This window comes from Mesoplodon bidens (genome assembly GCF_964165515.1).
Source record: "Mesoplodon bidens genome assembly, chromosome: 19".
NCBI classification, from domain to species: domain Eukaryota; kingdom Metazoa; phylum Chordata; class Mammalia; order Artiodactyla; family Ziphiidae; genus Mesoplodon; species Mesoplodon bidens.
Window position 1 is genome coordinate 37,167,148 of NC_138179.1, and position 17,215 is coordinate 37,184,362.

Consider the following 17,215-nt stretch of genomic DNA (forward strand, 5'->3'; position numbering starts at 1 on the left):
GCATGGGCCCAAATGTCCTCCCCAGACCCCATGCACACCCCAGCATTCCCCCCTACCGAGGCCTTGGCGCTTGGAATTCCACGTCTTCACCCTCCTCCCCTGGTTTATTCCTCTGTCCTCTGCAGGGGTCAGTGACTCAGTTCATCAGCTGGCTTCCCCCCAACACGCCCCACGGCCGACAGAAAAGCCCTACGTGGCCCTTGTGTGAAGGAGAGGCTGACCCCGGAGCACAGGGCACAAAAAGGAAAGCTAAGATGCTACCGTGCCTTTTCGTAAACAAATGACTCGGCTGGAGAAAAGTGTTTGATTAAAAGAGAAGGGTTGCTGGGTTGACATTTAAGACGACTTTATTTGCACCTGAGAACAGGATTCAGAGATTTTTATTTCTTCCCTGGCACCATGTCCCCACCTCTTCCCTAGCATCTCTGCGCCAGGAAGCGTTTCTGAGAATATACAGAGAAGAGCAAATGAACAAAATCTCTGGAAATGAAAGCTCTGAAATTTAATGACAGCAAGAGAAGAGCGCTGATGAGTGCAAAGCTCAGAAGTTGAAAGGGAATGAGATTTGGAAGGCAAAGGTGCCGGTAAACAGCGCTTTCGACTGCCATGTCCAATAATCAGGACCACTGCTGTTTACCTGGTACCTTTATGTCTCAGGCAGGCTCATTTCCACGACCGTAGTTCGTTCTTATATCACCCGTGAAGGAGGGGGTGGGGCGAGAATTATTCACCTTCCTTCCTTCACCTTGGAAAGTTGTCAAACATAATGATCACATAGTTATTTTCAAAATGAGATAAAAACTAGAGACTCTGACTCCTAACTCTTACTTATCCGTGGTTTGGCTCGTCTAAACTGCTATAATGCAAATGCAACTTCTAAGTTTTCTTGTCCCCAGGAGCTGTGAGTTATTTTCTGATTAATGTTTTTGGGAGCCCATTAACATGACAGATCTGTTTGAGATTCCTGTCTTTGTTCCTTCTCCTTTGAGTGGAATTATTAAGTAGAAAAGCCCGATTTCACCGTCACGCCCTCATCTGAGTTCCACTTCCAATAGCTGCTTTGCCGAGGGTGGAGCTGAAGCTGCGAGCAGGGGCTGCAAATATCAACTGATTAGGGACACTTCCATGGTTAGGAAAAATACCAAGTAGTAGAAGGAGAAGATCAGGGGCTGGGGGAGTGGCTGTGCTGAGTAATTTGTAGGACACAGGGGCATGGCAAGCTCTGGCACAAGGTCCGGGGCAACAGGAAATGGGATCAAATATATACTCCCAATAGCTACCAACCAGGGCAAGGGCGGGCAGAGTCACCGCTGATTAGGGCGAGACCTTGAATGAGGATGCGGTGCTGCCCCTTCGGGCAGGTAATACCCAAAAAACACAGACCACGGGGTTGGCTAGTCTCTAAAGAGTTGGGCCTCTGAAGATGGGTGGTTTGAAACGGCTTGAAAATCTAGTCTCTAAGGAGTTGGGCCTCTGAAGACAGGTGGTTTGAAACGGCTTGAAAATCTGGTCTCTAAGGAGTTGGGCCTCTGAAGATGGGTGGTTTGAAACGGCTTGAAAATCTAGTCTCTAAAGAGTTGGGCCTCTGAAGACGGGTGGTTTGAAACGGCTTGAAAATCTAGTCTCTAAAGAGTTGAGCCTCTGAAGATGGGTGGTTTGAAACGGCTTGAAAATCTGGTCTCTAAAGAGTTGGGTCTCTGAAGACGGGTGGTTTGAAATGGCTTGAAAATCTAGTCTCTAAAGAGTTGGGCCTCTGAAGACGCGTGGTTTGAAACGGCTTGAAAATCTAGGTGTTGGAGGGAGCTCGGGTTCATGGAAAGCCCCCAAGGGGCTTCACGCAGACTGAACTGGCAACCTTTATGCTGTCAGAAGCCATGCATCTTTTCCTCTCTGCACCCAAATCCCCAGGCTGAGTGCACCACCTCTGAAGGGGTCTCCACGTCACCAAGGAGATGTGAGCCCAAAGCAACGGACGTTGTTAAGTGAAGTCACATCTGTGCTAAGCGGGGAGTTCGAATGGCAATTACCTCCCTGAAAAGGGAGACAAACCAACGAGAGCAGGGATGGACCACGAAGTACATTTAGGTGTCATTTCACTCGCTGTACTTAATCAGAGAAAGGAAAAAAAAATGGAATGTTGATTTCAGGATTCATCCTTGGTTAACTGTTATTTGCAGAACACAGTAACATTTTAATTATTTTCAACGCCACATCATGACAGCTATCAAGGGAGTACAGACAAAATAGAATAAACAGGGACTTATTAAATACATAATTAATGTGCACTAAAATTAGCATATATGAATATGAATGAACTGAGACCATTATAAAGTACGCACCTCAAATGTTATCAATTGATTAAGCTGCACCTCGGATGTCATCGATTGATTAAACTTGTTACCTGCTACAGCTTCTGAACAAATGAGGTCACTCAACAGGGGAGAGACAGACTCGTCAGAAGATGACACGGTTCCTTGGTGGGTTCTCAGGCTAGCACGAAGGTGCTGCATATTTTTATAAACCAAATTTTAGAAACGCCACCATTCTCTTTACAGTGAAGCAAGGACAAATCAAGCTCTTGTCAAAGATCATCGCAAAGCCAGCGGGGACTCTGGAATTTTTAGTTAGCAACACAATCATACCTTCAATTACTGAGGATGGCAGCAGACAGCACGGGGGTGCTGTCCTGGGTGGTTTTTCCAGGAGCAGGAAAGGGTCTGAAGGTATTTCTCACTGCAGCCTTGGGCTTGGATGGAGCCGCCCAACTGAACAGAGCAGAAGTGATAAAATTCTGGCAGAAAAGATGACTGCTGACAGTAAGGTGATCTGCCCTGCACCCATGGAGGCGGGTCAGCGCTGTGGCTATGTATTACCTCCTAGTTACCTCGTTAACTATTGGAATAAAGAGAACAGCCTGATGTCCAGCCAGCCAGTGGCTTCGACCCTTCCTGCCTGCCTGTGTGCAGGGCCTCTTCTCATCCCCTCTACTGTGGATGGAAACACTGGCAATTGGTCCTACAGCGTCTGGGCTCAATCACAACTCTTTAAACAGTAAATATGACTTTTTATGCACCATCTTCAAAGTCTTCGATGTTCACTGAACCAAAAGAAAGATCTCACACCTTTGCACTGAGAGCTTGTCTTGATTCTGCTGACTTCCTGTGAGAATCGCTTCATCCTGCACTGTATTATAATATGTGTGTATAAACTTTCTCCCGTTGGATTGCAAACTCTTTCAAAGTAAGGACCGTCTTGCATTCTTTTTTGTACCTCTGGGAGCACCTACATCTGTGCCATCCAAAGTGGCAGCTACTATGGGACTTCCCTGGTGGTCCAGTGGGTATGACTCCACGCTCCCAGTGCAGGGGGCCTGGGTTCGATCCCTGGCCAGGGAACTAGATCCCACATGCATGTCACAACTAAGAGTTTGCATGCCTCAACTAAGAAGTCATATAGATCCCGCATGACACAACTAAGACCCGGCGCAGCCAAAATAAATACATAAATATTAAAAAAAAAAAAAAGAAAAAAACCCAAAGTGGCAGCTACTAGCCCTGTGTGGCTACAGGATGCTTGGAATTTGGCTAGTATGATGGAGAAAATAAATAATTTAATTTTAATTAATTTGTTTAAATTTGAAAACGGAAGAAGTATAAAATCTTTTTGCAGTAGGGCGACATTGTACTTGAATCACTGAAAATTTCACTTGAATCACCCAGAAAATGATGTGCCAGAAGTGTAAAATACACTGTATTTCAAAGACTTTAGTATGAAAAAAAAATGTAAAATAATCTCGATTTTTAAAATAATGATTCTATGTTGAAATATAATATTTTGGCTATTTTAGGGTAAATAAAATAAATTTTAAAAACGAATTTCACCTGATTTTTTTTTTTTTTTTTTTTACAGTACGTGGGCCTCTCACTGTTGTGGCCTCTCCCGCTGCGGAGCACAGGCTCCGGACGCGCAGGCTCAGCGGCCACGGCTCACGGGCCCAGCCGCTCCGCGGCATGTGGGATCTTCCCGGACCGGGGCCCGAACCCGTGTTCCCTGCATCGGCAGGCGGACTCTCAACCACGGCGCCACCAGGGAAGCCCTCACCTGATTTTTCAAATATTTTTTTTTAACATGGCTCCTCTAAAGTTGAAAGTGACATACGTAGCTTGCGTTTACTTCTATTGGACAAGGGTGACCCCGGTGCTCCATATATAGAAAGTATCCAGAAAGTACTGTTGACTGATTGATTATTTGAACACTATAAACATGACTTCATCACCGCTCATCTGGTGCCCATTACAACCAGAGAAAAGCATTTTTCAGGCCACGTATCTGGGTTAGATATATAATCTGTGACCAGGAAAGAGAACACAGAAGACTAGTGACAATAGAATAAAATCACTTGTGCCAATTAATAACCTACCTCCTTCTGAAATGGGTTAAAAGTGCAGAACAACAATAGGTTGTAAAATGAGAGAAGAATTCAGAGAATCAGACCAGAAGAATACATTTCATTCTCATCTCAGCCGCAAATGGGCCTCTGGGCTTCTTGGCAGCAGAGGGTGAAAAAGAAGGTACACACACTAAATCACAAGTATCGTTTCAACAAGGGAGACAAAGCTTTTCCAGGTGGTGCATTCAGAAATAAATATTTAAGAGAACTGGGTGATGAACTGGGCAATGTCCCCAGCAAACATGTGGCAATAAATGCCACGAAGATTTTCATGTGACAGTTAATGTCCTTTCTTCAAACTCCAGGGTGAGTCAGGAGCGGCTGTTCTGTGAGGGGCTAAGCTGACACAGACCAATGATGTCGCCTTGCTTGGGGGATGGGTGTGTGTCTCTTTGCAGACAACACATCACGCCCAGAGGAGAGGACGACTAGCTGACCTGGGAGCAGCTCTCCATTTGCCCCCGGACACTGGACATGACACAAGCCTGCAGCACAGTTCCCCTGCACAAGCCGCCCTCACCCTGTGCCATCCCCACAAAACCAGGTCAGAACCAAAGGGAACAAGAATGGTGGCACCGCAGGGATGACCCTGTACCACCCTTAATTTATTAAAAAAAATATATAACTTGCAAATTTTGATCTCTAGGTATTTTATTCATAACGTATTTTTGACACACCCCATGACTGAGAAAAACCATCTCAGGAAACGAAATGTCTTCCCTAAATAAAACTCGTCCCAAGGCAAGCTTGGGTAGGCTCTGAATAATTGGTGAAGTTACATTTCCATGCGGTCCATCCAACAGCAGTGCCATCCAATAGAACTTTCTGTGATCATGGAATTGTTCTCTGTCTGCTGTCCAATACGGCAGCCATAGCTGCCTACGGCTCTCCAGCACCTGACATGTGGCAAAGTACAACTGAGGGTCTAGATTCTGCATTTTCTTTAATTCTGATCAGTGAAGAGTAGAACATTTGGTGGCTCCAGGATTCAAGCCCGGGCCTTTCTGATTCTAAAGCCTGTGCTTGTCCACATGGCTAGTAGCTGGCATTTTGGGCAGTGCACCTCCAAAAGGTCTTCACGCAAACCACGTTCCGGCCAAAATCTGCCTGGCCATAGTAGAAAGACAATTGGGGGTGACTGGAAACTTTGAGTCCTGATACAAAAATAGGTTCAAATTCTCTTGCTTTAACTTTTTTCTTCAATTTACATAACAGGTAGAAGGAGGACATAACCTAGGAGATGTGGAAATGGGTCTCAATTTCAAACCCTCATCCTGTGCAGCCTTAGAATGTAGCCTTCTTGATCTGAAGGCCAGAGAGCAGGGCACAGGCACCTGTGTGTCTGTTGGCCTTGGGGCCGGAGTTCATGGCGAACCTAAAAGTCGCCCAGTCGCTTTCCAGGGATCACGCGGGGATCCGAGAGCTGCGATTTCACTCTCTGGGTGTCTGTGCCGCCAGTTCTCACGCTCAAACCCAACAGCCTGATTTGGGAGCGTGCTACGAGTGTCTGCTACGGCACATGCCCAGGAGCACAATATGCTAAGCAGAATGTCACCCCACACAGGAGCCTGCGCTAATTATAATGTCAGGCTCCCCACTGAGGACCAGATAATTACAGGAGAACATGACAGTGTTTCCAAACTCCTGGAGCAAACTCATCTTCACATGTAACCTAAGTGATCTGAGATGGTCTCACTCGAGACCACCGAGACCAGAACCGAACGATCTTTGGGGAGCAAAGGGAAGCCAAAAGTAGGTGGGAAGAGGGGCGTGGCGACCCGGAGGAGCTGGAGGGAGATCAATTGTTCGGGCCCTACTGTGTCCTGGGCATCATGATCTGCACCTCATGGCAGGTCACACGGGGAGCGGCCTTGCTTGTTGCCGTGCAGTCGTCTCACTGAATACTGAACAGCAAGATCGATGTTATCTCTGTTTTTACAGCTGGGAAAACTGAGACTCCCATAATCTTACCTGGGGACACCCAGCTAGTAGAGCTGGTGGCTGCAGGGTCCAAGCCCTGGCCTTTCTGACTCTAAATCCTGTGCTCGGCCCCTCCCTCCACGTCTCCTTCCTTGACGTGGCTGAAGCGGTGACCATCTGCCTGGGAGGCCCGACCGTCCTCACTTGACGGTGGTGGCGGTGGGTGTGTCGGGGGCTGCACGGTGTTCACCCCGCACACATATGTGCAGGGAGCCCACGGCGGCAGGTGCCATGGCGGGGATGTGGCTTCCACTCCAGGCTTCCTCCGCCCACATCTCCTTGCTGAAATGAGCCCACAGCGTCAGGAGTGACCATCACGGATGCTAACATCTGACGGGGCAAGCTCCAAAAAGTGAGATGCCCTTGCTGAACTCTTCTGGAATCATGGCTGAAAAGCTCTGTGATCCACCGGAAGAAACGCAACGGAGCTCCCTATGGCAACAGGCAGACTGGAGGCGGCATATAGAAATGAGCGTGAATCACGGTCTACCAGGACCTGCTGTGAGACCGTGAGCTCGGTCTTTGACCTCTCTGGGTCTCAGTGGCTAAAATGTAAACCAGGGGTGCAAATACCTAAATCATATACGTGGAGCACTTGACGTCTGGAGCTTCGAAAGGCCCGAGGAAATGGTGGCCTCCGGTGTCATAAGGGCATTGTATTCCTGCCAACGATCTGTGGTTTGGAGTGGGGCTCAGCTTACTCACTGACTGAGCCTGGGTGTCTGGCTGCACAAAATGCCCCTCCAGTTTCTGGGTGCAGAGCAGTGTGACGCGGAGGCTGCAGCATCAGGGTTTTCCCTGGAAAGGTCCACGGCTATCAGTAGAATTTTCTATTCACTCTTTGCCCCAGGAAAATGAAGATTCCGTAAGGTCTTTTGAGCTGTTGGCTCCTTTCCACACACGCTCAGTGCTGTTTTGTCAAAGCCACAGCATGTGGAGACCACGGCAGAATGAAGCAAGTGCCAGGGCTCAGGCCACCAACAATCCCTGGAACCTGGGAGTGTCATCTTTTCCTGGCAAAGGAGACTCTGCAGATGTGATTACCCTGGATTATCTGTGGATGGGGTAACGACCCCGGATTAACTGGGTGGGGCCCACACTGCAGTCACAGGGTCTTTATAAGAAGGAGACAGGGGGAGATAAGATACAGAAAAGGATGCAGTGTGACCACGGAGGCTGAGATACACACACACACACACACACACACACACACACATAACTAAATCACTTTGCTGTACAGCAGGAATCAACACAACACCATAGGAACTTCCCTGGTGGTGCAGTGGCTAAGAATCTGCCTGCCAGTGCAGAGGACACAGGTTTGATCCCTGGTCCTTGAAGATCCCACATGCCGCGGAGCGACTAAGCCCATGAGCCACAACTACTGAGCCCGTGTGCCACAACTACTGAAGCTGCAATGAGAAGCCCGTGTTCCCTGATGAAGAGTAGCCCCCGCACACCGCAACTAGAGAAAGCCCACGTGCGGCAACGAAGACCCAACGCAGCCAAAAATTAAATTAAATAATTAATTAATTATTTAAAAAGGTACTGTAAATCAACTATAATTCAATTAAAAAATAAAAATAAAATGAAAACAAAAAGCATTTTTATCTGATCACATGAATCATAAATATTCACTATAGAAAAGTTGAGTTATAAATCTCACAAAACACGAAGGAAATAAAAATCAGCCATAATCCTGTCACTCCATAAGCTCAAGAATAACCAACACTGTTAACATATTAGTGTATAAATCTGTGGGGTTTTGTTCCCTCAAACAAAATCACTTCTGATGAAAACATCAAGCGTCTCATTTAAAGCCATGAAATGGGGTCTATTAGGAGCCGTCAAGGAGGACAAGCCAAACAATTAAAATCAACTGTCCTGCTGTTCTAGAGACACAGGCAGTGACCTCCAGCTCTCTCTGTGTCACAGTCACAACCAGCAAAGCAAACTTGAGCCCTGGCTCTGATGAGAGGAAAATATAAAGTGTGCAATTTACCCAGCCTCTTTTTCTATGGACCTTTATGAATCATGTCAAACAGCAAGGAAAGTCCAGTGTATCCCAGAGACCCACAGAAGTTAAATGTGTCCCTTAGCCCACCTGGCAGCCAAGGTGCATAGGAAACTGAGACGCCTGACTCCTCTCCTAGAAAGGAGGCCAGGTCCCCAAATGCACCAGCCATCCCCGGAGCCCGAATATATAATGTGCTTCAATATGAACTGTAACATGGGTTCCAAAAACAAGATGGCACAGGCCTTCTTGCAAGAAGCTCCATGGATGGGGGGAAACAAATACATTCAAATAACTGCCATTCAGAGTGATAACTATCAAGACAGAGGCAGACACAGGATACAGGGAGGTGTCACCCAGGAAGAAGTGACGAACACCGTGAAATAAATGAAACTAAGAACGTACTACTTGTCTTCTTTTTCACCAGATCATCCAATGCCAGAGCTGGAAGGAACCACAGGGATAATTAACACACACGCCTCCTACCCCCCCCTCCCTTTCCCCCTCCCCGCCAACCCCACCAAATTTTCCGAGGGAGCAGTGCTTGAATGAGATAAGTTCTAGAATCCCTTTAAGCTCTAAATTTAACGTTCTCACGTACAAAGACCATAAGCTACTCATGAAAAGAGATTACTGGGAACTCGATGGCTGGTTGATTTTTAATTCCACTCTGACACAGAAAGGGAGCCTGTTTTCCGAAAGCCCGGAAATCCCTGGAAGGCTCCGAGCCCAGGAGTCTGTGTGACATGGCAGGAGAAGCCCGTTAACAGACAGTGTGCTCCCAAGGCTACAGAGTGGGGTTGCTTTTACAGAAAACATGCCGTTTCCTTGGGAGATCATTTTCCAAAGGACTCAGCTCCTCGGGCTGAGCCATAGAAGGAACGTTTGGTGAAGGGGGAAGCCCCCCCCATCCTCGGGAGCCTTTGCACCCACCACTCGCGGGTGAGCAGGGCTCACGTCTGCCGGCCTCCATCGGGCATCACCCTTTCCTCCTGAAACATTTCAAGTCCTTGCACAGCTGGACAGCTTGTTTCTCTAAAGCAGGGGTTCCTTCCTGCTCTGGAGCCGTGAGTGGACTTTGTGAGATCTGTGAATACCCAAAACTGCCTGGTAACTGGTTTGCGTGCAACCTTCTCTTACGAGAGGGTCCATAGCTCTTAGCAGATTCCTGGGGGGACTGTGAGCCACAGAAGTTTCAGGACTCATTTATCCTTGCACACGTGTCTAAAATATGAAGTCAAGTGCTTTGGGTGCGCGCTCATGTCTGCGTGTGGGTCCTCGCGCTCCAGAAACCTCTGGGAGACAGCACACGCGCTAATAAGATTTCCTTTTAACTCCTACATTAAAAAAAAAATTTTTTTAAACAAAATGTCATCCCCAGGACATATAAAACTGAACCAGCCAACACAAAAAAACTTCAAAAAAATCAATTATCCATTTAGTTGCTGTGAAAATCTACCTTTAAACCCAGAGTCTCAGGGAACATCAAAGCTCTAGTTAAATTTTTAATAAACCATGAAGGCTAGTGCTAAAGAAGAGACCTTTTCAAAGATAAGTTGGCGACAGACAAGCTCTTGAAATGGTTCTCATCAAAAGGCACGAAGCTGCCAGAAGGCAACGGTGGGCGAGTGAACTTCCCTTTAGACTGAAGTTAGGAGCTTGAGACTCTGGGACTGAGCCCCAGGGGGCCTTCAGAAACACATCTATTTGTATTTAGATCTTTATTCTTTTTGGCTGGTTAAAGAAGGAGTCTTAAATGGTAGAAAGACAGCCACTAACTATTATGACTGAAAAGACGGCCTAAGTAACTTCTCTTCTCGAATGACTAGCATTTAACAGGTTGAAAGTGACCATGGAGGTTTTGAAGCTGCCCTCTGCAGAGACCCTGGTCTCTCGATGAGCTCTTTAACATACTGGGGGTGAGTATGACCAGATCCTTCCACCCAGGCAAACCCACTTTGGTCAGATTTGTGTGCCGGGGTCCCACGTAAGACATCATCTCAAGACATACTGAACAGCAAGCTCTCAGAAAACAACCAAAATAGTTGACTCAGAACCCAAAGGGAAAAAGCCAAGAGAAAAATGAGAGGGAAACAGATGCTGAAAAAAACTGGGAGCAAATTGGCCTATATGACCCTATGATAGAAATTCCTAAGATCAGGACAGAAATAAGAGAGGAAAAGGCTTCTCATCTAGAGGAAGATCTGAGCTGAGTGATTAGACAAGATGTGCTGAGAGATTTCATATATATACTGCAACAGACAACATATTGATATTTTCATTCCTTAAAGATGACCAAAAGAAGTCTTCACTGCACAAGCAAAAGACTATCAAGGTACACACAGGGGAAAAAACTCGGTTTGGCCGTGGCCTTCGCTTCCACAGTATTGAAGCCAGAAGATAACACAGCAACATCTATAACAGCTCTAAGGAGAAATAGGTGCCTCTAGCAAAAGCTATGCCTAGTCAAGTCTTTGCTCCTGTACTGGGGTAACAGGTTGACATTATGAACTCTGCAAGGACTCAGATAATATATCACCTGGGGCTGCTCCCTGTGCAAGATTATCACTCAAACTTGAGTTCCAAAACTACGAAAGATGGATCAGAATGTTTAAGAACACAAGACTGAAGGAGTCAGGAGTATTATTAACGCTAATAACAGCTACCACTTTTCAAATGCTCAAATGGCCCAGGTACTGTACAGACTATATATATATATATATATATATATATAATCTTCTTTAATTATCAAAATTGGTATAGTTCATTTTGTAAATAATATCCCAGTTATCTCAGTAGTAGCATTATCCCCACTTGACAGATGAGAACACCAAGGTCCAGAGAGCTCACATCATTTGTCAAGATAAACTAGTTAGTTAAGTAGTAGAGCTGGAATTCCGCAATGTAACCCAAGGAGATCCTCAGGGTCTCTCAGCTTGTTTTTTTAATAATATCTTTATTCTTTTTTTATGCTTATCTGTCTTTTCTAGTCACTCTATAAAAAACATATTATTTTTGAAATAGAACACCAGTAAGTTTTCTTTTCAATTAAAATAAATCCAAGGACACAAAACAAATTACTCCAAAATGTTAAAAAGGAAAGGATTGGTAATGTAATGGGGAAGAATCTTTGTATTCTGTAACAAATTCATCACTAAAGGCATGTGGCCTATAAGCTTAAATTATACATAATGGCCCATCTCTGGGAACCCTGCCTCCCAGGTCATGGGCATGAAAATACCTTTGTTTAGCTCAGAGGAGACATCCTGACCAGGCCCACCTGTGAATGACTACAGGAAGGAAGAAATTAACACACACACCCCCTCCGGAGTCTGACCAGAACGAGGAAGTGTCTGACTTTACTCCCTCCCCTTTTAGTGTAAAAGAAGCCTGCATTCTAACTCAGGCAAGATGGTTCTTTGGGACACGAGTCCACCATCCTCTCAGTCTGCTGGCTTTCCGAATAAAGTCGCTAACCCTCACCCCAACAACTCAGCTCTCGATTTACTGACCTGTCACGTGGTGAGCAGTACGAGCCTGGACTCGGTAACGGTAAGAACATCTCAGAAAGATGTCCCCATGAAGAAAGTAGGTAAGGCAAACATCAGTGTGCAACTGTACTGAATTCAATACTTTTCAAAAGGATTAAGAAGAACCAGAGACACTCTGTGTTTACGAGAGGTGCAAGCCACAGCAATCGGGCAACAGCTATGAATTTATGCCCAGATGACTTGGTATCAAATACGTGAAGAGAGGAACTCATAGGTGGAAACTGGAGTGAAACTGTTTGCAGTAACTGGGACCAGAAGTTTTAACACGCCGTGATCAATCTAGAGCCGGTAACCCAAAAAATAAAGTGAAGAAAGATTTGCACTCCCTCCCCCATGCCCCCTAGAGAAAGGACCAGCATCATGATTGCCCAAAGCCCCTCTTCCAGCCAGGCAGCTGAACTGACAGAGTCACTTGACCCTCAGACCCGTGGCTGGACCGCTCGGGGCAAGACCTCACCTGGGATGTTGTGTATGGTGATGGCCAAAATGAGCAGCACGATCCTCCTCCAGCTGCTGCCGCCGGGCAGCACCGGCTTCCCTTGAGACAGCACGGGGGCAGCTGGGCCCTCTGGAAGGTCGGTGGTCATTGCCTTCTTCCTCTGATATGCCTCGCCATTCTCACTCTTGTCTGAGCAAAAAAGAGAGGGATGGAAAGAGAGAGTAGTTTGAAAACGGGCACGTCAGTACTTGGACAAGCAGCAGCTGGAGGAACCTTTCGGGGCTGGAAAATGGTCTATTTCCTAACTACCTAAGGGACCATGTGTGCTTCTGCCTGGTCCTCCCCGCCTCCATTCATTCACTTATTCATTCATCAATCGGTCCTGGAACAGACATTCAGTGCCCAAAGTATGGGTACTAAAAAGGGTAAAAAGATGTATGTTTCCGTAGAGCTGATTCACTTTGTTATACAGCAGGAACTAACACACCACTGTAAAGCAATTATACGCCAAGAAAGATGTTAGAAAAAAATGAGAAACATTTGAATAATATGTTGCTAAACGGAAAAATTATAATATAGAACGTGATAGCACAATTTTGTTTAAACTTATGTGTATGGACCGAAAACAGATTGAAAATATACATGTCAAATAGTAAGCCACGGTTATCTCTGAGTACAGGACTTATCGATGAAAAAAAAAAAGAAAAAGGGCAAAAAGATGAAAATGGGGCATCCTAACACTGCCTGTTTAAGAGAAGCAGTACTGAACACAGATTCTGGAACCAGGCTGCCTGGCTCACTTCCTGACTCAGCCACTCATCAGCCGTGTGGTACGAAACAAGCTATTTAACCTCTTTGTGCCTTAGTTTCTTGATTTATAAAATGGGGTAAGAACAGGACCTATGCCACAAGGGTTTTGTGAGAATTCAATGAGAGGCTGCACCACAGCGCTCAGACCATACAAAGTGCTGATATGTGGACTGTGGCTGCTGCCACACGTCCCCTCCCTCCTGCAGGAGGTGACCCTGCTCTGCAGGTCACACGGACTCAGGCGGAGCCAACTCGGATGCCAGGCTCAGCCAATCAGATTCTCTCCCCAGGGATGGGGGACGGGAATGGGGAAGGACCACGTGACCCCCAGTGTGGGCTCTGCATCCGAAAGGTCATGTGATGTAAGGGCAGCCACGACGTACGTGCACGAATGGGAGGAGGGGGCAGCCGGACAGAGAGACAGAAGGTAACAGGCGTACAGAGACAAGCAGAGATGGGAAACCACGCAGCCCGAGACAGACAGACAGATAGACAGACAGAAATGCAGACAAATGGCAGCCTGGGTGCCATAGGACATTCTGACCCTCATGGGCCGACTAAGGTACCCAGCCCTTGGGTTTCATGAGCTTACCTTCCTTGTAAAAATCCCCCTTTGGGGGGAAGGGGGTGAGGGAGAGATGCACACTACCAGATACAAAATAGATAAACAAGGATTCACTGTAGAGCACAGGGAACTATATTCAATGTCTTGTAATAAACTGTAATGGAAAAGAATCTGGAAAAAAGCTTATACATGTATGCATAACTGAATCACTTTGCTGTACATCTGAAACCAACACAAAATTGGAAATCAACTATGTGACAAAGCAAGAGAGAGGCATGGACATATATACACTACCAAACGTAAGGTAGATAGCTAGTGGGAAGCAGCAGCATGGCACAGGGAGATCAGCTCGGTGCTTTGTGACCGCCTGGAGGGGTGGGATAGGGAGGGTGGGAGGGAGGGAGACGAAAGAGGGAAGAGATATGGGAACATGTGCATATGTATAACTGATTCACTTTGTTATAAAGCAGAAATGAACACACCATTGTAAAGCAATTATACTCCAATAAAGATGTAAAAAAATAAAATAAAATAAAATAAAATAAACATTAAACAAAGTTCCCCTTTGGGTATATATTTGAAAACTGTCATTTCTTAGGGCCAGATTACACCAAACACCCACGGTCTCCTGGGTTATTTGCTAATCCCTAATGGAGGCAAACTGCCTGGATCTGAAACACAGGACCGAGACTGAGGCAGGGAACCCAGGCTGCGGTTCACAGCAAGGGAAGGATCTTTCAGACAGGCTTCCTGGAAGAGGAAGGGAAACACCTGGGGACACAGGTGGAGACAAGTGTCCCTCCATCATCTGAATTGGCAGAGCCTGACCCAGATGTCCCAGACAGGTCACCAGAGCCTGTCTTTGGGACATCCACCACAGGACAGGGCAACCCTACAGCCCAGTGTTGGCTTTGCTACCCCAGGGGGATTATCAGTGGCCCCTTTCACGCCCCAAAGTGTCCTGGTTTGAAAGATAAATTTCATGGCTCCGCAGGCTGGGGGAAACAGCAGAAGCTTGACGGATGCTCTGCTCAGATGGGGTCCAGCCGACTTGAAGGGTAGGAGGGAACTCTCCGTGGTAACCACTTCCCTTCTCTAGGGACAAATTTTTCACAAGCAAAAGAATTCTCCTCTCTAAGCTGAAAATTGCAGAAAATGTTTCCCAAAGTCAAATTAAGAAACTCTGAGGATTCCTTTATGCCTGAGCCCGGGCACTTGGTGCAGCCACTCCTTACTCCTGGAAGTAAAGCAAGAAAAGGGCAGTTATCTGGCACCCTCTCAGGTGCTTCAAGACCAAGGTCTCACTCTATAAACTGGATCAGATCTTTGATTCCCTTTCCGGATGAACCTACCTTAGTGGAATACGGTTTGTATGCCAAAAACATGAAAAGAAAAAAAACCACTTCTTTTGAAAAACCATTATGTGTTTGTTGATTCAAATCAAGCCGGTGCAGCCTGAACAGTAAGAAAGAGCCTTAGAGCAGGTACACTCCCTCCTCCCCAGTTGGTTCTCTCTTAGAAACAGCTGGATCCCAGATCCACTGGGGAGAAGGGGCCTTTTATCGATCCTCTGAAATGCCGGGGTCGTCAGCCCTCCAACGGTCAGTAGGCGCACGTCACAACACTGGCCTCTGGAGGACGCAGCTGTCTCGGGGGAGAGCAAAAACTCCTCCTATAGACAATATTTGCACGAGCTGAAGCTAAATATTCACCATGTGGCATCTATACTCTGTGTGTGTGTGTGTGTGTGTGTGTGTGTACACGCATGTGATTACCTCTGGGTACCATCTTTCTTGCCTCAGATATCAGACCGTCTTTGTGTGTGTATGCATAGGTGTGTGTTTCTGTGCACACACGGGTGTTTTTATATTGTTGACAACACCTGATGACTCGGGCTGCAGAGGCTGGTTGTGGAACTGAACAACACACGTGGGATTTCAAGCCCATAGACACTAAAGGCACAAGCAAACAGGCCCAAGTGCCGTGTAGGAAGGAAGCCGAGTGGTGACGGAGGGAGCTCAGCTGTCTCCTGGACCAGTCAGTGGGCACCACGGATTCCCTGGACCTCCTCTGCACACACGGCCCTGATCTGGATGCTCTCCAGTGGGCGTTGATAGGGACAAAAAAAAAACCCCATCTCCTCCCTTTGGGATTTTATAATTTAAGAGAGGACAGACAGGGAAGACGTGAACACATTCCTGTACATCTAAGGGACAGAAATTCACACTCTCTAACAAGCATGGGAGGCTAGACTGATTTCTGTCAGTGTCCCAAAAGGATGCGACTCTGAATTTCCTGCAAATAATGCACAGAGAACAACGGAGACGGGCGCCAGCAAATTCCAACACCAAACACGCGTTTAACAGGAACATCGAGAGGCATAGTTATTAACCGGGACGAGGATGCACGCCTCGCCCTGGGGTCCCGAGGTGTGAAAACTGATGTCACTGCCTCTCCTAGTGGGAAATGGGAGGGTATGAACGCCTGATGCACTTGAGAAAGTTAAATAAGCCACCGTTTGGTAACAGCCACTAATGAGTCTGCAACAAGGAAAAACAGTCCAAATAAATCGTTACAGAGAGCCCGGATGCATCCCCAGCAATGAATCCTCTTGTCTCTCCCAGAAAGGCTGCTTAAACCATTGCACACCGTCTAGTAAAATGCCTGCGCCGTGGACAAAGGGTCCACTTAAAGGAAGCCTGGCGTGGGGTTAGGGGTGTTGCCAGAGTGATAAGCACCCGTGAGATTTCCTGGGAGGGGAAAGGTCTGGGCATTTTTCGAGTAGGATTTGACAAAGAGGAAGGACATTTTAGGGAAGGAACATCCGATGTTGGGTTCAGAAATGAAAAACGTCATCAGCGACATCCGGGAAGGTGCCAAGAACTTATTCTCAATTGACCCTCGATCCTTACAAAAGCCCCATGAAGTGGAGACCACACCCTTTAACAAACAAGGAACCCGAAGAACAGAAAGGTGGAGGAACTGGTCCCAGGTCACACAGCCAGTCCAAGATGGATGCAGGAGTCAAGCTGGGTCCTCTGCCTGCCAGAAGCCACTTCTTCACCTGGACCCCATGGTTGACCAGGGGTGGGGGGTGGAGTGGTGACCTGCCCCTTTGCTCGCCAAAAAGGGTCGCGAGCGAGTCTCTGTAGTGACATTTAGGAGGCTGAAACCCCAGATGTTTAGCTCGGAGAGAGTCCGGTGAACTTGCACTACACGACACCAGAAAAGGCAGAAAAGGCTCAGAGGGAACCTCGTATCTGTAATCAATCACTCCTGCTCGTGGACAAACCTGAAAACGTTTCAGGCAAAGCTGTTTCTTAACCCATCAGACCTACTGTTTTAAGTGTAAAGCAGCTGTTAAGTAGGAAATATTTATTAACACCAAGCACGGGACACAGGGTTA

The 17,215-nt window shown here is 46.8% G+C and overlaps 1 protein-coding gene across 6 annotated transcripts in view; it reads right to left on the reverse strand.

Annotated features, from left to right (window-relative positions):
- The window catches only part of SLC39A11 (solute carrier family 39 member 11), a 382,284-nt gene that overhangs the window by 118,567 nt on the left and 246,502 nt on the right, over window positions 1-17,215 (reverse strand). For all 6 annotated transcript variants that reach the window (XM_081220292.1, XM_081220293.1, XM_081220291.1 and 3 more), the window contains one exon: window positions 12,453-12,623. In XM_081220292.1, the coding sequence (XP_081076418.1) occupies window positions 12,453-12,623 (171 nt within the window). The remainder of the gene's footprint in view (window positions 1-12,452; window positions 12,624-17,215) is intronic.